We start from the raw sequence: 24108 nt of genomic DNA, 5'->3' as shown, positions 1-24108 counted from the left end.
ATGGATGGAGGGTATCACCAATACAGTGAACATGAACTTGGGCAAACTCCAGGAGATGGTGAGGGACAGTGAGGCTTGGCATGCCACAGTTCATGGGGTCGCAAAGAGTGGGACTGAACTGGGCGACTGAACAACTCTTTGCCCTGATATTTCCTCTTAGTAATTTTCTATCCACTGACCCCTACCTGTTCCTTGGCCATAAATTCCCACTTTTGTTTTCTGTAGATAATTGGAATTGAGCAAAGCTATTTCTATTTCAAGAGTTCTTTTTTCAAACTTTTAAACCTTTTATTTTGTATGGGGGTTCGCTGGTGGCTCAGACGGTAAAGCGTCTGTCTACAATGTGAGAGACCTGGGTTCGATCCCTGGGTTGGGAAGATTCCCTGGAGAAGGAAAGGGCAACCCACTCCAGTACTCTTGCATGGAGAATCTCATGGAGGAAGGAGCCTGGTAGGCTACAGTCCATGGGCTCGCAAAGAGTTGGGCACGACTGAGTGACTTCACTTCACTTCACTATAGCCAGTTAACAAAGTTGTGGTAGTTTCAGGTGAACACCGAAAGGACTCAGCAATACTTATACACAGGTATCCATGCTCAATGTTACAATGCTCTGTGCCAGCCAGGATTGGGGGCGGGGCGGGGGTTGGGGGGTAGGTAGAATGGTTGCATTCTATTGCAAGAGTTTTTAATAAAGTCTTCCTTATCATTTTAAGAAATGCCAGAATAATTTTTTTAATTTAACAAATTTTATTAACCTAAACCCGACTCTAGTACTCTTGCGTGGAAAATCCCATGGACGGAGGAGCCTGGTGGGCTGCAGTCCACGGGGTCGCCAAGAGTCGGACACGACAGAGCGACTTCATTTTCACTTTTCACTTTCATCCATTGGAGAAGGTAGTGGCAACCCACTCCAGTGTTCTTGCCTGGAGAATCCCAGGGACAGGGGAGCCTGGTGGGCTGCCGTCTATGGGGTCGCACAGAGTCGGACACGACTGAAGCGACTTAGCAGCAGCAGGAGGCTTATTTCCACTTCACAGACAAAAAAAATTAGAAAATGTTTTTGAAGTTTTAAAGTAATTACGGTTGCCCCCAGGCCTGGGCTCGGGCTAGGCTCCGCGGAACCCCGGGCCGGCGTCTCCGCCCTGGGTGAGCGATGCGAACCCAGGCACAGAAAGTTAGTTTGGCCCCTACCGAGGGCCGCGCCGACTCCGGGCCCGCCTCCCCGCGGGATTGGAGGCCTGCCGCCCCGCCCGGCCTCGCGAGGCCCAAGGGAGGCGCCGGGCAGGCCGAGAGCCTGGCAAGCCTCCCCTCGTCCCCGGGTCCCGGGAGTCACGGCGAGACCCCGCACTTCCGCGTCCCGCTTGCCCCGCCCGTGCGGCGTCCTAGGCCGGGAAGGAGCTGCCGTCGGAGTGAGACGCCGGGCCGGGAGGGTTCCCTGCTTACGCGGTGGGTTCTGACTTTTTAAAAACTCAGCGCGAAATCCTGGCGCCCCTTCCCCACGCGTTTGCTCAAAACGCGGGGCGGGGAAGTTAGGCGGGAAAAGGGATTGGGTTTCTTTTTCCACCGGCCTAGAGGGGCTAGAGTGAGAGTCCGGACGCCGGCGGACTTCCGGTGGTTCGGGCCGGCCCTGGGCGTGACAAGAAGTGGGGAGTCGGGTGGGTAGGAAGCCAAAGGGGGTGTCTTGGACGGCCGAGGAGTCAGGCGGGCGGTGGGCCGCGCTGACCCGCCCTTGGCCCCGCCGTCACGGTTCTTCTCCGAGGCCTCCCCACGCCTTGGGTTCAGGCCTCTGGGTACCGGTTTGTCTTCGGAAACTCATGTTAAGCACTTCTCATCCTAGCGGGGAGGGCCCTGAAACAGCAGGGACTAGCTTGTCTGGGACTTGCCTTGAGAGGAGGTTGGCGCTTCCTCCTGTGCCTTGAACCCTGGATCCATGCCGCGGGTGTTCATTGTATAGACACCTTTCAGGCCTCAGGTTATGGTGCCACGGACTTGCCCAAACGGTTTTTATCTTCTTCATACTGATGGAGAATGTATGCCCTGCTGAAAAGTTGTTATCTGAAGACTTAAGGTTTTAAATCAGCAAATAAGTGTTGGAGAATGAAGTGGCAACCCATTCCAGTATTCTTGCCTGGAGAATCCCATGGACAGAGGAGCCTGGTGGGCTACAGTCCACGGGGTCGCAAAGAGTCGGACACGGCTGAGCGACTTCACTTCACTTCACCAGTATTTAAAGTCAAGATATTGGTCAGTATATATAAAGTGAAAATGTCAGTCAGTTGTGTGACTCTGCAGCCCCATGGTCTGTAGCCCACGAGGCCACCCTGTCCATGGGGCAAGAATATTGGAGTGGGTTTCCATTCCCTTCTCCAGGGGATCTGCCTGACCCTGGGATCCAACCCAGGTCTCCTGCATTGGAGGCAGATTCTTTATTGTCTGAGTCCCCAGAGAAGCCCCTAGTATAAAGTACTGGTCAGAACTTTTCCTTCTTTTGGGCACTGTTCATATGAATTCCCAGCTTCTTTTGTGTTCGAGTTAGGAGAACAAGTGAATATTGCTCTACCCAGGTGTTGCTGCTGAGTAAGATAGGGCATTGGGTTAATATAAGTGAAGCAGGGAAAGCCTACTGGAAGGAACAGAAACTTCATTCAGAAGATGGATAGATTATACAACGAAGACTACTTTGATTTCGAAGGCACTCACCAGGTTTAAAAAAAAATTCTTTCAAACTATTTGGAAGATTGTGGTTACCTTCACACTTGGTTCCAGGCTTACATGCTGTGTGTGTGTTTTGTTTTCCCTAAGAAATTTTCTAGTCCTACTCAAAAATCTCTAGTAAGATTCACTAACCTATGTACAATTACAGTTAATTGGTTAAAGTTGTGTGGCTATCACTATGGCGTTTCTACAACTGTTTTTGGTAGTGCTGCATAAATTTCTAAGGCAGGGCAGTTTTCACTTCGGTGATAATGGGAAAGGGACAGGGTAGAGAGAAGCAGAAAGAAGTTGAAACAGTAGTGTGGTAGCCTTAAAAGTAACTGCACAATGGCCTAGTGCTCTGCTTAGTTACACATCCATGAAAATCCTGGGCTTATTTAACCAATATTTATTGAGTTGTATCAGTTGCTGGATTTGATAATGACGTACATTGCCATTGTCCATGTTATCTCAGCCAAGAGCTGTATTTTTTTTTTTCTAGTGACTGAAGAGCTTTTCATCTTTGACATTTAGCATTCTCAATGAAAGGAGTATTTTCATATATATGAAATTTATTTTCTCTTTGTAGTTGGAAATTAACTCATTTAAGGTGTGTTCTGAATGATTAATAGGTATTTTGACCCCCTAACTGAATTTTGGAAATGTTAAGTGAGGTTCAACACACTTTGTTTTTTTTTAGTATCAGTGTCTCTTCGATTTCAATATTGTAATGTTGGTGAATCTCCAGTTTGAATATAATATGTGGGCTTTCCCAACCCCAGTTGACTTCAGAATCCTTATTTCTGGGAACGTGCCCCATAGAAGACATTTTGAGAAATGTATTTAAGTGGAGGTTTCTTTGTTGTTGTTTTTATTTTTAATCACAGCCTCACCCCTTCTGTCAACAGAAGTGATGCCACCAAGAAGAAAAGAGAAATACAAGCTTCCTATTCCACTTCCGGAAGGCACAGTCCTGGATGACATGGAAGGAAAACAGTGGGTGCTGGGCAAGCTGGTTGGCTCTGGAGGATTTGGTTTGATATATTTAGGTAAAGTATAAATCACCAGATTCTCTTTATGTGTGTGACTGTGACTTCTTAATATTTTGAAAATTGAAATAAAATAGAATTCATAAATGTAAGTTATATGAAGATAGGTAGTGTTTAGTAGAATGTCTCTGCTAGGTTCAAGATATTACTGACCCTAGTCTCTTCTTGTCCATGTCTTTCTAAATGACTCTTAGAAAGTCTTTTCAGAGCACAGTTACACAGTCTGCCAGACAAATGGTTAATGTTCTGTTTTGAGAGTGTGTTTTCTTGGAAACATCGATTTTTATGACTCAAGAGAACACAACTCTATGATTATGAACATTTTCCATTTGTGAATCTTAATCATTAATGTTGAAGTAGTGTAAGGTTTTGGTCATTTCTTCACTAGGTCTCACTAGAGAACTGGGTCTTAATACTCCAAGGCCATCTATTGCGTGGAATGAATTAACTTCTCTCTTGTACATCTAGATTGGTACTAGTTATATGCTATCTTTAGGATAATTAACAGACACTTAAATATAGTTTCTGTGTTTTTTGGTACAAGTAAGGAACCTAAGTTGAGTGTGTTTTTATACTACATTAAAAAAATTTTAAATCACATTGACTTTAAAAGGATTGTTCAGGGATAACAAAAGTTTTTTATAAATAAAAAACTTTTATCTATAGTTTTAAGGATCGAGGGATATCCATTACAAGATGAGATTTAATTAATAAGATGAATATTAGTGATTAAAAAAAAATCCTCTCAAGGAGAAATTCTAAATATATTGACTTATTACATCTGTGTCTGGAGGCGTTTAAGAAGTTGGTAAAAAAGCCTTCTTTGGAAGAATCTTGGGTTCCTTATTAAATATTTTAGAGTACAGGGGAGGAAAGACATTCCCTTTGCTCTCCTAAGTTTAATATCTGGGTTTATGAAATAAACTGATAGAAGGAAGATTAACAGGAGAAAATGTATACAAATATATTAATTTTTTGATGTTATGTGCACAGTAATATTACAGGGGGAAAAATAGTTGAATAAATATCCTAAAGCATGGTAAGATTTGAGAGCTTACATGCCATCTTAATAAGGAACAGTACATGATTTTTAAGAGACATTACTAGGTCTGTAGAAGAGTGGATGGGGGCTGTGATGTGATAGTCTGTAACAAAGTTTGGGAGTGATGTCAATTTCTAATCTCTTCTGTGATGAGTCAGTCTTTCCTGGTTAATGAAGCTCTCCTAGATGTAATTTAAAACAGTTGAGTTGTGGGTTGTTTTTTTTTTTTTTTTTGGTGAGAGGGTTGGGTTCTTGTCTTTAGCCAAATAAAGGGAGTTCAGAGAAAGCCTTTCCCTGCATTTGCTATTTTTCAAGTGCCTTCAGTTCAAAATAATCCTTTGGCCAAACAGGCATATTTTACGGTGACCTTTTTGAACTGTGGTGTTGGAGAAGACTCTTGAGAATCCCTTGGACTGCAAGGAGATCCAACCAGTCCATTCTAAAGGAGATCAGTCCTGGATGTTCTTTGGAAGGACTGATGTTAAAGCTGAAACTCCAATACCTGGGCCACCTCATGCGAAGAGTTGACTCATTGGAAAAGACTGATGCTGGGAGGGATTGGGGGCAGGAGGAAAAGGGGACGACAGAGGATGAGATGGCTGGATGGCATCATGGACTCGATGGACTTGAGTTTGAGTGAACTCCGGGAGTTGGTGATGGCAGGGAGGCCTGGTGTGATGCATTCAGTTCACGGGGTCGCAAAGAGTCGGACACGACTTAGCGACTGAACTGATTCTGCCACCCTTCTCATGCAAATGTGTTTCATGGATCTTGAAGGATTAAGCTCCTCTTCTAATGAAGTTGAGTTTGTAGTATTGAATAAATGGGTGAAATACAGTGAATAAGTAACTTCTTATTAATCACCTGAGTGTCTAATCTAGTTGGGAAGATAAGACCAACACAAAAGTATAGTGTGGGTTAGATAAAGAACAACTTCCCTATTTAAAGGGTTTGAACTTGCTTGGAAAATGTTAAGTACTAGATTTAGTGACACAAGCAGCACTGTTTAACAGAAATGTAATGCAAGCCACATATGGAATGTAAAATTGTCTAGGAGCCACATTAAAAAAAGCAGCTGAAATTTATTTAAATAATATGTATTATTTAATGTGATATATCTAAAGTATAATTCCAACACATTATTAATATTAAAAAAGGGAAATATTTCACTTCTGTAGTTAAGTGGGACTAAACCAGGATATGTCTAGTCCCATTTTAGGGGCCCAGTAACTACCTATAGGTAGTGGCTTCCATGTTGAATGTTGCAGATAAAGACCCTGAGAGGACTTGGAGTCTACAGAGAGTATATTCTTTGAAGAATTAATTGTTGGTTGAAACTCTGAATTGATGAATTCTCTTGTATAGATGAGCGTTAAGATCTCTAGTATATTGTCTTGACTCATGGTCAGAGAAATGGAGTTGAATAAGTTATTTCTGATGTGGCTTGGATGTAGCCTTGGATTGCACAGCTTATCAGTTATTCTAATGTTTGAACTATTTTGAGTAATTTCAAAGAACTACAGAAAAGTATTAATTTAGTCTTATTTCTTTTCTCTTTTTAAATGTAAATATTATATGTGTTAATATGTATTTAAATTTAACAGCATGTTTAATGTGTGTGTATGCATACATATATGTGTATACATGTTACTTGTGTGTTTCCTGTTGTGAAAAAGGAATTTAGGCACGTGGAATTAGGAATTTAGGCTTAGTCATGTGATTTATTTGCCCCTATTGAAATATAGAAAAAACCTTGCTTCTTTCAATCTAAGTGATGCACATATTTTTTACTTAATTTTTCTCAATAATATTTAGTTTGCAACAATTTTCAAGATTTCATAGTTATGAAGTACCCACTACTAATTTTAGAACCTGGATCCTGGATATATGAGCAAATGTATGTGACTGGCGTAAGATTTTAAAGAAATGTTTAGCTATTTTGAGGAAAAGTTGTGTGTTGCAAATGTTGTTACTGTTCTATCAAAAGTGGCACTCATAAATTATAATCTCAGCTCTTCAGTGAGATGCTGTCAGCAATAAGTTTGTTAAAATTAGTTTTTACGTATTATTTTCAAGCTGAGACAATCCATATGAAATTATATCATGTTTTGCATTTTAGCATGGTTCTCATCATTTCCTGTATAGATGAAGTAGCCTGCCAGTTCAGGTTTCCCTAATACCTTCGTGTCCAGCTACATTGTTAAGCATTATATTTTCCAGATACACTTTGAGCAGACGCTTCATCAGCACTTGTCACCTAAGGCTGAGAAGAGACTAACCGCCCTGACTGACTCATCTGTGCATGTGCAACTGTCCTGTAGTTTTGAGATCAATAGCCAAAGCCTTTCAGTAGTCAGCAAGAAGTAAAGGGGAAGGGGCAGAGATGTTTTGTGTTTACTCTCAACTTGGAGAAATAATGTTCCTGTAGCAGTAACAGAAGTAGTAATAAGAGGGAAAAGAAAGTCTGAACATAAAACAAAGTTCTTCCTTTGCATTTGAAAAGAGAGGAGAGGAAAAGGAAGAAAGGAAACTGTTTCAGGGAATGCGAAAGCTTGCAGTAACCTCAGGATCAAATAAGTGAAAAAAAAAGTTCTAAAACTTCAGGAGACAGAACTAAGATTTTGAATTTTACTTTAGTGCTAGGTATAACACAGAACCAAGCAAACTGGGGAATTTCATAAATTACAGCTTAAGATTTTGACCTGAGCCTTTTGCAAACTGAGTGACTTTCATCTACTCAGGAATCTCTGTTTCTATCCTCTAGGATTGAGGTAGTAATACTTGCAATGATTAAGGTAATATTTTTAAAGAATTCGGAACTTGATAAGCCGTTCACTGGAATTGATTTATTTATTTAGAACGTCTCATTCTCAGTGATGGCTGAACTCGAAATTCGGTGTCTGGTGCTCAGATTAGCACGGTGACTAAGACATGTATGGGAGGGTTTTTCCATTTGTCCTCCCATGGACTGTGATGGGCTTAGCTACTAAATGTGGTAAAACTGAGAAACAGAGAATGTCAGTGGAAGTCTATAACATTTTACTTGCCAAAGTGTATGTTTTTCCCATTTCAATTTACAGTAGTAGCCATGATGACATAGTGAAAAGTTCTCACATAAGCTGTGTCTTATGTTTCAGATATGAAACGTACTATGTTTCAGAATTAGTCAAAAATCTAGAAAAACAGAACTGTAGCTAATAAACTTTAGCCAAATTCCTTTAAAGTCTTCTTATATGGCTTTCCCAGGTGGCTCAGTAGTAAAGAATCTGCCTACCAATGCAGGAGAGATGGGTTTGACCCCTGGGTTGGGAAGATCCCCTGGAGGAGGAAGTAACAAATGATAGAATGATTCATCTGTAGTTTTATTTTTTAGAATTTGAGCAGAGCCATGACCATTAGCACAGGCTATATGTTTACCAGTTATTTGCCTCAGAGATTGAGACTGAAGTTGGACCACTAAACCCACACAAGCCAGTTTGCTTTTTTTTCCATAATTATAGATGTCACCCTTAACTCCAGCCTGTAATCTTAAACATAACACTCTTAGTCATAAAAACTTGAGACAAATTAACTATAAAATCTGTATATGCTTTATTGACAGTAAATCAGCATTATATTTTATAAATAATGTTATAACTAAAATTAATTCTTGAAGCATTAAGATCAATCATTTATTCATGGATAAATGTTTAGATCAAGTGACTGCCATACATTTCTTGGGTAATCCTCTCAGATTAGCTCAATTTTGTTCTTTAAAAATAGAAGAAATCTTTGTGGGGTGGGGCAGAGAGAAAATAGAGTAACTGAGAGTTGTAGATATTGTCAAAGTTTAACTCACTTATCGATGAAGAAATAGACTTCTATCTAAATAGAAAAACATTTTTATGTGTGGTTTTTATTTATTGTATTTTCTTGTTTGGTGGCTCAGTGGTAAAGAATCTGCCTTCCAGTGTGGGAGATGCTGGTTTGATCCCTGGGTCGGGAAGCTCCCCTGGAGAGGGAAATGGCAGCCCAGTCCAGTATTCTTGCCTAGGAAATCCCATGGACAGAGGAGCCTAGCGGGCTACAGTCCATGGGGTCGCAAAGAGTCAGACACGACTTAGTGACTAAACAATAACAACTTTCTAGTCAGCTAGAATGGATTGATTTTTAAGGTATGCTGAGTTATGTTCTGAAGAGCCTAACGATAATGCCGGCAACAAAATAAAGTCACTAAAACATGCATTGCTTCATAATATATTGCTGTGTTAAATGTTATTTTGGCAGTGTGTTATAGAGAACACTTTGAGATAGGCAGTTAATCTGACCTAACACAGTGCAACATTGTGGTCCCACCACAGTGCTGCTGCTGCTAAGTCGCTGCAGTCGTGTCTGACTCTGTGCTACCCCATGGACGGCAGCCCACCGGGCTCCCCCGTCCCTGGGATTCTCCAGGCAAGAGTACTGGAGTGGGTTGCCATTTCCTTCTCCAGTGCATGAAAGTGAAAAGTGAAAGTGAAGTCGCTCAGTCGTGTCTGACTCTTAGCGACCCCATGGACTGCAGCCTACCAGGCTCCTCTGTCCATGGAATTTTCTGGGCAAGATTACTGGAGTGGGTTGCCATTGCCTTCTCCCCCCACCACAATAGTTACTAGGAAATTTTGCAGATGATACCCTGGAGGTGAGAAGAAGGAAATAAATATGAAATAAGGATAACTTGTACTAGAAACTGTTGTATATAAGATAAATTAGTTCCCAGCTGAAGGTTTAAGAGGTAATAGTTGGTATAATCCTGAGAAGGCAATGGCACCCCACTCCAGTACTCTTGCCTGGAAAATCCCATGGACAGAGGAGCCTGGTAGGCTGCAGTCCATGGGGTCTTGAAGAGTCGGACACGACTGAGTGACTTCATTTTCACTTTTCACTTTCATGCATTGGAGAAGGAAATGGCAACCCACTCCAGTCTTCTTGCCTGGAGAATCCCAGGGATGGGGGAGCCTAGTAGGCTGCTGTCTATGGGGTCGCACAGAGTCGGACACGACTGAAGCGACTTACCAGCAGCAGCAGCAGTTGGTATAATCTCAACAGATGAAGAGATTGCTTGGGATTTTGTGAATTTAATAAATGTGTTGTACCTTTCATAAGAATTTAAATTTCCTAGAAGTTGTATTTTAATTTTGTATGTGCTGACCATTGGCTGTTAATTTTGAGTTTTAAAAGCACAGTGTTCATTTAATTACCAGCTAAGAAATCTGCTGCTGCTACTGCTGCTAAGTTACTTCAGTCGTGTCTGACTCTGCGACCTCATGGACTGCCCCCCACCAGGCTCCCCCGTCCCTGGGATTCTCCAGGCAAGAACACTGGAGTGGGTTGCCATTTCCTTCTCCAATACCTGAAAGTGAAAAGTGAAAGTGAAGTCGCTCAGTCGTGTCTGACTCTTCAAGACCCCATGGACTGCAGCCTACCAGGCTCCTCTGTCCATGGGATTTTCCAGGCAAGAGTACTGGAGTGGGGTGCCATTGCCTTCTCCGGCTAAGGAATCTAAATACCTGCAAACGTTTGGATTCTTTGTATAAAAAGGAAGCATTCTCCTAAGGTTTACTTAGTCTTTGCTTATCTTTTTCATTTTTGTAAGTGTCCGATCTTTTTAACATATTTTATATTATGGGTCTTCATTTTCAGCATTCTACTGTCAAACTCTTTTGCTTTAAGGGAAGATTTACAAACTGCTCTGTTCTTCAATAATTTATGCATTATGTCTCTTCCACTGCACCTGTTACTATCTTACAATGGTTTCAGTGGTCAAGGTTTTTAAATTTGAAGCCTATCGCTATAGGGAAGTTTCTTCTTCATGAAATGAGTTCACCTGTATTGTCACACACACACACACACACAAAACTCTCAACTTTCGGGAGCTTCTGGCTTCCTTATGAAATATGAATGGAGTTTAGCTTCTGAAGTGTTTTAGGCTTTTTTCTTTAGGTATGGAAGAAGAGTAAGAAGTAGTCTTCTTTAAGAAACAGGAATATCTATGTTTATAAAATAAATGAGAAGAAAATTAAGAAACTCTAAAGCTCTAAATAGGAGTATTCACTAGAAACTAGCTATTTGGATGATGAAAATTTGTTCACCCTCCTCACTTAACGATGATTCAAAAATGTTCATGGATCCTATACTGCTTACATACTTGGTTTTGCAGTTCGTGCATCTTCAGAATGTTTGTCCCTTGTAACTCCATTACATGAACTGAGTATATTATGCAATTTTCTACATGAAAGGGCATTTTAAGAGGAAGGACGTAAAACTCAGCAATTATTTCAAGAAAATTTTTGAAGGTTTCCATTCTTTTAAAAGGGAAAAAGACAGTCGTCCTGACTTCATTTAGTCAGGAAGACTTTGCTTTAACATCTCCAATCAAGTAATACTTGAGGGAAAAGATTCTGTAGAAAGATATCCATTGAAGGCCAGAAACATCTACAGATGCAGTGTGATCCTAGGCAATGAGGCATGTGGCCCTTCATTGGCATTATATGATAACAGGAGGATCTTCTGGCAGAAGAGCTGACTTTTGCTGCGTTCTGCATGCTGCCCCTCCAAGCCCATCTTTGATTGGCACCTATGCCCTATTGAAACTGGCATCACACCTTCTGAATGGGCACAGTGCCAGCCAAGCAGATGGGTATGGGCAAAAGCATGCCAGAAACCCAGTATGTGCATCAAGTTTAAGTATCAGGGGCCCAAACTCCCATCCAGGGATATAAAAACTGCAGTCTGTTGAGAGCTTTTTGTGCTTAAGGTTAAAGGACATGCCATTTCTACTCCAGCTTAGAGGTTGATTAATTTTGAAAGTCAAACAGGAGCTCCTGTGGCAGTGTCAAGCAAAATTCTATCTTTGGTGAATGAGAATTACTACATCATGTAGGGAAGAGAAAAGTATTGTAATGAAGTTTCCAGTGAGAGTTACTCTCCTGCAAGTGCCTCCAGCACTTAAGCAGCATGCATTCAGTGGAGATGAATATTTCTGTTCTCCAGCAGAGCCAGGTGCATTCAAAGCCAGATCTTCAACCTGCTGCAGTAAAGAACCCTAAATTTAGAAAGGGCAGGTAAAGTTTGGAAGAACTCCTTGGTGGCAGCTCTCACCATGAGCCGATGAGGCTTCACAAAAGTGTATAAAGGAGATGAAGGAAAAACTCCAAATTAAAAACCTTCAGATTACTTCAATCTGAAACAGAAAGATCTTTAATAAAGGGAAAAGTTTAGTCCTTTCTCTAAATGCAGAAAATTTTTTGAATTTTATATCAATAAAAAGTTAGTTTACCAAAACGTTAGAACCGACTTAATGCATAAGTAACAAAGCTTCCTATTCTAACATTTATTTCATTGCATGTCTATCATGTATATAAACTTCCCTTCTTGAATAATGGATTTTGCATAAAATTGAGTTCTAAATATCATATTCCTTATGATCGTCTCACACCAGCTACAGAACTGGGCAAAAATGAAAAAAAAAAGGGCATCATTTCTTGTGATCACTTTAATCGTATTCTCTAAATGCTCTTAAATTTACAAGAATGCCTATAAGACCAGCTGTGGCCAAGAGAAGCTTTTTGTAATCGCCTTATAGCCATTGCTTTTTCTTTTCCACTGTGTAAACTTTATCTATGGAGCAGATTCCATGAGACCATTGTGAATACTTCAACGTATTCAAAACATATAACTGCCACAAATTAAACTACTAAAACTAAAGCTGGTGCATTGTAACTGCCAAGTAAAGCTGGCACGTCCCTCCGTCAGACTGCGGGAGAGTATGCCATACAGTCCTCAGAAAACACAATTCATCCAGAAGCACTCTTGTCACTTGCTCTGATATTAAACCAGAGAAAGTGACATTAATTAAAGAAGTGACATGAGCCAACAAAAGCAATGAAATTCTAAGCTTTGGCTCGTGCAGACCTTACTCCAACTTGCTCTGCTTAGGTATCATGGCCATGTAAGAGGAGTATGGCTACTTCCCTTCTCCTCCTCCTCTCATCTTTCCATTCAGAAACATCGTTTTCAGGCAACTAAAATTTCATGCCCAGGGTTGCCCTAGCCAGTTGGTACACTGCAGGGTTTCCTAAAATAGTCATGTGGTGGCATGTGATGCATTTACTGCAGTTGGTAACTGCATGAGATGAACAACTAGGGACGGAGGCGAGTTGGTCTTACAAAAAGGCAAACAGCAGCCGAATTGAGCAGAGTCCATAGACTGAGTAGACTGAGAGCTAGGGGAGTCTGTTGCTAGGATCACTGGTGGAAACAAATGATGGCTGGTAGGCCTTATGAAAATTCTAACACACTAACGAGGCAAGCAGGGGAGTAGCCACCACTTTTCTTGCTTGCTCTTTGTTCCTTCCTGTAATACGTCCTTTCGCAGTGCTTATCTTATTTCCTGTGATTTCCATTTGTAAACTGTTTACCCTCCACCAATACTAGATTATAAACTCCTTGTAGGCCTTCTCTCAGAATGCTTCGACAAGGCCCGATACATAATAGCTTAAAAAATGATTGGTTAAATTAAAACTAGTCTGTTGGGGAAAAATAATTTTCCCAACAGTTGGCTTATCTGTGATGAAATTTTGTGCTGTTGGTATTATAACATGTGGCATGTGTGTAAGGTTCTGTGTTTTTAGAGTTAGAGGCCTTATTTTATTTATCTTGGGGAGCTTGAGGGGATATAAGTTTCTGTTCATTCTCTTTCCAAGTATGTTTTTTAAATATAAGAAGCCATGTACTTAATCCATAGATTATAGGATTTACTGAGGGAGTCTACTTTGCTAATGCACAGCACAGAGAGAGTTAAAAAAAAATGGACATTAAGATTAAACATTAAGTTTTGTGTTTAGAATGAAACAGTTCTACAGAGTAGCACTTAATTGAAGTAGCCTTAACAGCAAGTATAAACTTTTGTGGAGAAAATAGATGGGGTTTAATGTTAAATGGATTGACTTATAGGCATGTAAATATATTTCAAAAATCTACTTTTCAAAGAATGTAAACACAACTTTAATGGAAAATAAATTCTTGGTATTTCTATTAATCCAAGTGAATGAAAGATTTGATTAAGAGTTTTGTACGTAGTCAGAAGCTTTTGTTATAGTTTCTGGGCATGGGTGTTTTATGTTTGAGATCAGGAATTTTCTGTGTAATTAGTCATGAGGTTTAATGTACATTTTTAATATCAGACAGACAATGGCTTCAAAGAGACAGCAGTGCTGCAAAGGAGCAAGAAAAGAAGGCCAAAGTTGACACACACAGAGGCAAAACAGTGTAGGAAAAATCAACACGTTTTGCAAAATCAATCATTGAAAATGTGTCAGTGTTCAGGAGACTGTCTTTAATTTGCAATCCAAGTGAAAAAGAGTATTTAAATATGAGAGGCAGTATTATTGAGCCCAGCATGCCTGCTACCACTTGTTTGACTAGCTCAGAATAGAACACTGAGAGGCAAGGGCTCAAAGTTAAATGAACATTTATACATTTTAAAATCAAATGAAAGATTCAGAGTATATTCATGAATTAATTTTTTTTCAGAACCCTAAATTTAATCAGCTGGAATTACTTTTAAAGTGCCATTCTATTTAACTTTTGGGAATGATGAATTTGCCTTTTAATAGGAATGCTGTATTTTATCATGAAGATGAAACAAACTGTCTTTTGTTAATTATTCCCCAGAGACACTGGCCATTTTTCTCTCCTATGCTTAGTGTGGAGTAAAGGCAGCTTCCCGCAATTTATATCAAGCAAGAGCAATCGGAAGCTACAACATGTGTGAAAGAGGCTCGTGGAAGGCTTAGCTTAGCATCCATTGTAGCTGTTCTGAAGGCCACCTAATGAAATTCACAGAGGTGGTGTTAACCAAAGCCTCACTGTGGAGGCCGTGAACACAAGACACAGAGCAGTGAAAAGGAATGAAAGTAAGAATCCCTGGTAAAGACTAGCAGATGAGTCATATGTGTCTGGGGCATGCTGCCAGGCATAGTTTCTGAAACCTTTTTTAGGAAATCTTCATCCTCATCCACTACTAATAGAATCTTTTACTTAGTGTGTGCCAAGCTCTGTGTTAAATGCTTCATATGGATTATTTCATTTAATTCTCCCAGCAGCTTGACAAGGCAGTTTTGAGGCCTAGGAATTTTAAGTAATTTGTCTAATTGTCTTCCATCTCCATTTGAACTCGGGTCTCTCTGCTCTCCTGGTTGGTGTCTTTTGTCAAAGAACACTCTGAATTTATTACTAGCCAGAGAAAATAGTGACAAATGACATGCCTGTGACATGCTCATTTCTAAAGTAACTGAAATATTTAATTGATAGTATTGGCAGCTAATTTAAGAAATATGTTAGCGCTGATGCTGATAATAGTGTCATTTTCATTCAGATTGACAACTTGAGGTGTAGAGCATTCGTGATATGTTTTTAATATTTTCACAAAATCTGTGAAAGTACATCTGATATTTATAGTAAATCTAATGTTAAGAACTGGAAAAAATACATATACTAAAAATGTACCTAGAACAAACAGTATTTTTATGAAAAAAAACGTGAGAATAATCAATCAGTAGTGCATACAAACTGATGGGAAAGATTAGATTTTTCTGCTTTTTAAAAATAAGTATGTCAAAAAAAATAAGTATGTCGAGTTTATGGGGATATTATGCATTTGTTTTGAGGGTAATAAGCAACAAGGAGATCAAAAGAAGCCTCTTTAAATCCCTATGACAGACTTTAATAAGCATCATGTGAAAATAGATTTTTTTACAAATATTGAATTGTTTTTGGCATGTCTTTTTTCCATTGGGTAATAATTAAAAGATATACTATTTAGGAAACTAAGTCTTTTAAGAAAATTAAAAAAACCCAAATACTTGGATAAGTGAAATGTTGATAAAGAATATGTTTCTTTATAGAATTTGTTCATATACCAAAATATTTATAAGTATAGTTTAAAAAAATTATTCAGTCAACATATTATCAGATCAGATCAGATCAGTCGCTGAGTCGTGTCCGACTCTTTGTGACCCCATGAATTGCAGCATACCAGGCCTCCCTGTCCATCACCAACATATTATTATACACCAATATTTATCATGTACCCATAGATGATTTTATGAAAAAACTATAACATTTCATGTACAGGCAAATCTTTATGTTTTTAATGGAGAAGTGATACTTATTAGATATTGTAATGCTAGTTTCATGCTTTGATACTTTTTTCTTGCCAGTATATACATAGCAAGGAAAAGAATGAACGAAGTATAATACTGCATTAGAGGGCATGTTACTGAGCACTTTTGGTGATAGTTATTAATTTCAGTTTCTGGAGAATGTGAAGAAAAATGCTCTTCATTACACTTCATCATGTTTCTATTAAAGGATTATGTGTTACACTTCTGACATAGATTTCCAGTATCAAATGTGAGTACTGTATTACAGTTGAGGATGGAATATTAGTTATATAAACCTTCTGTCTTACAAAGTGTTAGGAGGATGGTAGAAGGAAAAGTAGTAAAACCCACTGAACAATCCCCATACAATACACTTCAAGACAAATGAAAAGAAAGCCATAGAATAGCCAGGACATGGAAGCAACCTAGATGCCATCAGCAGACAGATGGATAAGAAAGCTGTGATACATAAACAATGGAATATTACTCAGCCATTAAAAAAATACATTTGAATCAGTTCTAATAAGGTGGATGAAACTGGAGCCTATTAGACAGAATGAAGTAAGCCAGAAAGAAAAACACCAATTCAGTATACTAACACATATATATGGAATTTAGAAAGATGGTAACTATAACCCTGTATGCGAGACAGCAAAAGAGACACAGATGTATAGAACAGTCCTTTGGACTCTGTGGGAGAAGGTGAGGGCGGGATGATATGGAAGAATGGCATTGAAACATGTGAATTATCACATGTGAAATGAATTGCCAGTCCAGGTTTGACGCATGATACAGGGTGCTTGGGGCTGGTGCACTGGGATGACCCAGAGGGATGAGATGGGGAGGGAGGTGGTGGGGGGGTGAGTTCAGGATGGGGAACACATGTACACCCATGGCGGATTCATGTCAATGTATGGCAAAACCAATACAATATTGTAAAGTAAAATAAATAAATAAATAAAACTGAAAAAAAAAAGGTTCAAGAAAAAAAAAAAAGAAAGTCAAACAAAGTTGCATATCTAACAGACCATTGTTGTGTGATGAAAAGGGGAAGAAGAAAAGCTGTAAGACTTCCATGAGACTAGAATTCTCATTCTAGTAGAAAACATTTGAGCAAGTACAGATGTTCTGAAATTAACTACTTTAAATTGAATGCATTATGGAATCTATGTTAAAAATAAGAGGTTTTTGGTTGGGGAAGGACCTTTAAATTCCTTCTGACTCTGAGAATCTGTGAAATCCTGAAAGATGGTGAGAGATACTAAAACATGGATAAAGGCTTTAAGGAAAGAATTGACCCAGCTGAACAAAGAGTTAGTTCTGCTATTAATAAGCAAGCAAAATAAATCTAAGCCACAGAAAAATGATGTAAAGAGATCATCAAGAAGAAAAACATAATGGTTCTATTATCTGTTTATTTAGTATGTTTTTGGAGAATAAGAATATTATATGAAAATGTAAAGACTTGCAAAATAGAGACCATGTGGAATGATATAAGGAAGATTTCCCTTATTTGAAACCTAATTTCATCATGAACATTAGTGTTTCAAAAAGTGAGAGTGGAGCCAAAACTCTTGCATAGTAGCTTTTTAAACATAAAATATATAATATCAGGAAGGGAGTTCAATAACTACTTCAGCCCTTAATTCATAGACTGACAATAGAAAGAGACCTAAGAGAAATATGGCTATCATTCCAGTATACTATTTGGCCAAACTGAATTCCTCTTAAGAGAGAAGGAAACATTTGAGGATTTAGGAAGTCTGAAATGATTTTATAATAGATTACCACAAAGATAAAGTAGACTTGAAAGTATGTAAGTGAATAAGACTTCCAAGAGATAAATGAATTACAATATTGAGAAAAGATTGATGATACAAAGTAAAAAGTTGAGTGAAAACTGGAGCTATGGACATAATTTTATAATACATTTTGCATTTCTAAAATAGAGTCAAGAACTGTGGTTAGGACTTACAGGATTACGAGTTAAGCAGAAAAGTTGTTATGTATCAACTCATCAGGCAAGCTCAAAATGTATTTAGTTAATAATAAGGAAAACATCTGAATTAGAGTATATCGGTGTGGAGTGAGAAATAAATGGATTGAAAGATAGTCTATTATAAGATAAAATGTGTAATATATACCACAACCAGTAAATAATTAGTGAAGGGGAGCAGAAAAGAATAACAATAATATAAATTTGCAGAGTGTTGTATTATAACTTGTTATTTGTTGTTCAGTTGTGTCCGACTCTTTGCAGACTCTAGGGACTGCAGCATGCCAGGCTTCCCTGTCGTTTCCCATCTTCCAGAGGTTGCTTAAACTCAAGTCCATTGAGTTGGTGATGCTGTCCAACCATCTTGTCCTCATATCATAATTGTATTATAATCAGTTCAGTACAGTTCAGTTCAGTCGCTCAGTTGTATCCGACTCTTTGTGACCCCATAGACTGCAGTACAATTGCCAGTTACCACACTAGACAAAAAACTGTCTGAAATCTATTAAAAAATATCATTGACCAAAACCCCATAACTACTTGCCAAAAGAGAAATACTTGAAAACAATAAAATATTAAGATATTAAAGAATCAAGTTTTTTCATGCACGTGTAAGCAAAGAGTAAGATGAGCATTTCAAAAAATTATCTTATTTTCTACAGTAAAATATCATTACGAGAACTAGACAAGATAAAACCAAGTGAAAATAAAACGATAGAATTTGATATGGCCAGATTGCTAGTGTTGTGTTTTTTTTCTTAGAGAAAAGAGAAAAAAAAAAAAAAAAGAAAATCTAGCAGATATTCAAGAACATGTTACAAATATAACTAGAGGTATTATAAACAAAGTCAGGAAATGACTAATCAGTCACCTGTTAGGTCTTCATACTGGTCTCTATGGAACCCAAATATACAGGTAAAAGGAGTAGGGGCTCTGGTCCCTCCACCCATGTTTCAACCTGAGCATTCTCCATTGTTCTAATCTTTTTATCAGGCTGAAAAGAAACATTTCATTACTAAAAGAGTTTTAAACTACTAAAATATTAGTAGTTTAATCTAGAAATAAAAACAAAACATGGCAAAATGAGGTTAATCTGGGGACTGCAGTATTTAAAATCAATATTAGAAAATCAATCAATATAATCCATGAAATCTACAGGCTTAAAAAGAAAAAGCACATGATTACAAGAGTACATGAAATGAAGCATCTGACAAAACTCAATATCCATTCATGATTAAAAAAAAAAAATCACAAAGCAGGAACCTTCTTTTATTCAATAAATGGCAGCCACATAAAACATAAAACTAACATCATACTTAATTGTGAAAGACTGAATGTTCCTACTTAAGGTTAAATCCAAGGCAAGGATGTTCATTCTCACCACTCCTACTCAGTATTGTACAGAAATTCTATTAATCACTGTGAAACAAGAAAAAAAAAAGCACTGAAATGGAAAGAAAGAAATCAAACTGTCCCTATTCATGAAAGACAAGATTTTCTATGTAGAAAATCCTAAATAATTTGTATAAGAGTTCCTAATGGGTTTAGCAATGTCACAGAATAGAATGTGAACATAATAAAATCAATATATTTTAATATACTATCAACAAACGAAGATATTTTTAGACTCTTATTCATGAGTTCCACCAAAATGAATTACTTAGGTATAAATCTAACAACACATAGTACATATATGTAAAAAAAAAAAAAAAAAAAAAGAGTTTGAAGATAACTGATTATACTCTAATAATTAGTAAGCTCCAAAGTAAAGCTCCCAAAGAAAGGCAGTGCCAAAGAATGCTCAAACTACCGCACAATTGCACTCATCTCACATGCTAGTAAAGTAATGCTCAAATTCTCCAAGCCACGCTTCAGCAATACGTGAACCGTGAACTTCCAGATGTTCAAGCTGGTTTTAGAAAAGGCAGAGGAACCAGAGATCAAATTGCCAACATCTGCTGAATCATCAAAAAAGCAAGAGAGTTCCAGAAAAACATCTATTTCTGCTTTTTATTGACTATGCCAAAGCCTTTGACTGTGTGGATCATAATAAACTGTGGAAAATTCTAAAAGAGATGGGAATAGCAGACCACCTGACTTGCCTCTTAAGAAACCTGTATGCAGATCAGGAAGCGACAGTTAGAACTGGACATGGAACAACAGACTGGTTCCAAATAGGAAAAGGAGTACGTCAAGGCTGTATATTGTCACCCTGCTTGTTTAACTTATATGCAGAGTACATCATGAGAAACGCTGGGCTGGAGGAAGCACAAGCTGGAATCAAGATTGCCGGGAGAAATATCAATAACCTCAGATATGCAGATGACACCACCTTATGGCAGAAAGTGAAGAGGAACTAAAAAGCCTCTTGATGAAAGTGAAAGAGGAGAGTGAAGAAGTTGGCTTAAAGCTCAACATTCAGAAAACTAACATCATGGCATCTGGTCCCATCACTTCATGGCAAATAGATGGGGAAACAGTGGAAACAGTGTCAGACTTAATTTTTCTGGACTCCAATATCGCTGCAGATGGTGACTGTAGCCATGAAATTAAAAGACGCTTACTCCTTGGAAGGAAAGTTATGACCAACCTAGACAGCATATTAAAAAGCAGAGACATTTACTTTGTCAACAAAGGTCTGTCTAGTCAAGGTTATGGTTTTTCCAGTGGTCATGTGTGGGTGTTAGAGTTGGACTATAAAGAAAGCTGAGTGCCGAATAATTGATGCTTTTGAACTTTTGTATTGGAGAAGACTCTTGAGAGTCCTTTGGACTGCAAGGAGATCCAACCAGTCTATCCTAAAGATCAGTCCTGGGTGTTCATTGGTAGGACTGATTTTGAAGCTGAAACTCTAATATTTTGGGCACCTGATGTGAAGAACTGACTCATTTGAAAAGACCCTGATGTTGAGAAAGATTGAGGGCAGGAGGAGAAGGGGACGACAGAGGATGAGATGGTTGGATGGCATCACCAACTCAATGGACATTGGTTTGGTTGGACTCCGGGAGTTGGTTATGGAGAGGGAAGCCTGGCGTGCTGCAGTTCATGGGGTCGCAAAGAGTCAGATATGACTGAGCGACCTGAACTGAACTGAAGTGAAAGTTGAATATGCAATTAACAAGAATTTATATTTGGAAGGGATTTAACAGCATTATCCAGAATAAGATTTTTTCCCTAATCGTATAAGAACTCATTTTGTGTGTGGTGATTTTAGTAAATTAAAAAAAATGAGAATTTGTATATGCCGTAGTCTTGGACACAATGGTGAAAATATATACCAGTAAGTCTCAGTGAACTCCGGGAGTTGGTGATGAACAGGGAGGCCTGGCGTGCTGCGATTCATGGGGTCGCTAAGAGTCAGACACGACTGAGCGACTGATCTGATCTGATCATCTTGCTAGCTTTGTTATTCTCTTATAACCTGCATTCTATCTCCACAGTTTCTGTGTATTCAAATTGTGTTTATTTGAAGTTCCCTTCCCCCTTGAAGTCTATTGTTTTCCTTTTTTACATTTTCTGCCAGAGTTGTATATTTTTTGTACTTGTTTTCAATAATATTTTTGCCTGTCTTTTGTCAGAGACAAAATTTTGGAGAGTTTACATTGAAGATATGTTGAGTTTTCAATTCAGAAATACAGTATCTTTCTCCATTTCTGTAGGTCTTTGATTTCTTTCATCACCGTTTTGGCTTCTAGCATATCAATCCTGTACATGTAATGTTTGTATATATGTTTTTCTCTTTTCTTTTGAAATGTTTAATGCTATTGAAAATGATACTGCTTTTGTAATTTTGTTTTCCAATTATATATTATTAGTGTATAAAAATACAATTGATTTTTGCTTGTTGACCTCATCTTGGTAAACTTGCTTATTAGTTCTAGGATTTTTTTTTCAGATTCTTTGGAATTTTCTATATAGTTAATCATATCATCTGGGAGTAGGGACCACTTTATTTCTTCCTTTCCAGTGTGTGTACTTTTTGTTTCCTGATGTTTTGCACTAGCTAGGATTTCCAGCACTTTATTGAGTAGGAATGGTGAGAGTGGACATCCTTGGCTGTTCCCAGTTTAAGGGAGAAAACATTCAGCCTATCATCATTTATAATAATACTAGCTATATGTTGTTTCTAGATATTCTTTTTCAAGTTGAGGAAGCTGTCCTTTAGTGTCCGAGAGTTTTTATCTTGAATGGAGAGATTTTGTCAAATACTTTTTCTGCATCAATTGATGTGATCATTTGGTTTTTTTTTTTACATTCTTAATATGGTAGGTGACATTAATTTCTAACTTATTTTATTTTATTTTTTATTTTGCATCAACATGAGAGGAGGCTATTGGTCTGAGTAGTTTTCTTTTTCTTTCTTTCTTTATGCTTTTTTTTCCCCTCTACTATCTGTCTGGTTTTGGTTTTATGGGTAATGCTGGCTTCATAAAATGAGTTGTGAATTATTCCCTCCATTTTTGCTTTTTGGAAAAGAGTATACAGAATTGATGTTACTTCTTTTCCATGTGTTTTGTAGAATTTTACAGTGAAGCCATCTGGGGTTAGAGATATCTTTTTTTCTGAACAGTGTTTGTTTAAAACTTGATTTCATCTGGGACTTGTTTGGTTAATTTGTTTCATTTCAGGTAACTTTTAGTAGTTTGTGATTTTTAAGCAGTTTCATTTCATCTAAGTTGTCAAATTTCTGTCCATAGAGTGTTCATAATACTTGTGTATTATACTTTTAATACTAGTTTTCTATAGTGACATTCTGTTTTCATTCCTAGTATAGGATCATTTTTCTCTGTTTTCTCTTTTGTTAGTCTTGATATCATTTTATTGGTCATTTCAAAGAAACAGCTCTTGGTTTTGTGGCTTTACTGTATTTTTCGGTTTTCAATTTCACTGATTTCTGTTTTTATCTCCTTTCTTCCATTTGCTTTGGGTTTGGTTTGTTCTTTCCTTTTTTCCGTCAGATGGAAACGTACTTATTTGAATTTTTCTTTTGTAGTATGAGTATTCAGTGCTAAATTTGTTTCTAAGTCTTTCTTTGGCAGAACCACACACATTTTGATATGTTGTAGTTGTCTTATATATTACGTCTAGACTAATTTAAATTCCTCCAGACCATATTATAATTTTTGCTTCAACTATGAAATACATTTTAACTGAAGAAAGGAATAATCCATTGCATTTTCCCAATATTTACTATTTTTTCTCTTTTATTCCTGGTAGTCTACATTTCCTTGTATGATTTTCTTTTCTTTTTTGAATATCTTTGTTTAGCAATTCTTATATAGCAGATCTGCTGGCTATGGCTACTCTTAGTACTCCTCACTTGAGAATGTCTTTATTTAATTCCAGAAAGATGTTTTTGCTGGATATTGGATTGACTGTTATTTTCAGCACTTCAAATAGGTTGTGACTCTTCCCTCTGGTCTTCAGGGTTTCTGATGCGAAATTCACAGTAATATGAGTCATTTTACCCTGTAACTAACTATTTTACTCTAGCTCCTTTCAAGGTTTTTCTTTTAGTTTTCAGCAGTTTGTGTGTATGTGTCTGGGCGTCGATTTATTTGGGTTTATTCCAGTGGAGAATTTACTGAACTGTAGGTTTATGTATCTATAAAATTTGGGACATTTCAGCCATTATTTATCAAATATTTTTCTGCACCACACTCTTTACTTTTCTTCTTTAGGAACTGCAGTACCATGAAGAATTGTTAAATGTTCTGTTATTGCCTGAGATTCTGTTCAATTTTTTTCATGTTCTATTTTGCTATTTTTCGGGTTGGTATATTTTTATTGATCCATCATCAAGTTCCATGACTCACATGTCATCTCTGTGATCATATTGAACCCAATCATGTGTTTAAAAAATTTTGTTTTGGTCATTGTATTTTTCAGTTCTAAAAGTGTTATTTAATTTTTTCTTTGTATATTCTATGTCTTTGCTACACTAATCTGTCTTTTCCATTTATTCCAAAAGTGTTTGCTGTTACGTTCTGGAATATTTTTATTATAGTTTCTTTGAAGTCTTTATCAGATAGTCCCCAGTTTTGTGTAATTTTGGCATTGATGTCTTGAATTAGTGTGATGGTTTTGTTACAATTTATTAACTAAAGTCCATCATTTACATTTAGTGTTCACTTATATAGTAAA

At 37.8% G+C, this 24108-nt stretch overlaps 1 protein-coding gene across 7 annotated transcripts in view; it reads left to right on the top strand.

Annotated features, from left to right (window-relative positions):
- Positions 1 to 1368: 1368 nt before the first annotated feature.
- Positions 1369 to 24108, top strand: part of VRK2 (VRK serine/threonine kinase 2) — a 139174-nt gene continuing 116434 nt past the window's right edge. For 4 of the 7 annotated variants that reach the window (XM_086323762.1, XM_086323758.1, XM_086323763.1 and 1 more), the window contains exons 1-2: positions 1369 to 1446; positions 3603 to 3743. In XM_086323762.1, the coding sequence (XP_086179888.1) occupies positions 3608 to 3743 (136 nt within the window). In that variant the 5' untranslated portion in view covers positions 1369 to 1446; positions 3603 to 3607. Of the gene's footprint in view, positions 1447 to 1570; positions 1656 to 3581; positions 3744 to 24108 lie in introns of those variants that run through there. The other 3 variants (XM_086323759.1, XM_086323764.1, XM_086323760.1) reach the window with 2 other exon arrangements.

Source organism: Bos grunniens, chromosome 11 (genome assembly GCF_055505025.1).
Source record: "Bos grunniens cultivar Pamir isolate PY7600 chromosome 11, Bosgru_T2T1.0, whole genome shotgun sequence".
Taxonomy (NCBI): domain Eukaryota; kingdom Metazoa; phylum Chordata; class Mammalia; order Artiodactyla; family Bovidae; genus Bos; species Bos grunniens.
The sequence above is the reverse complement of the archived record's forward strand: the minus strand, read 5'-3'. Positions and strand labels throughout refer to the sequence as shown.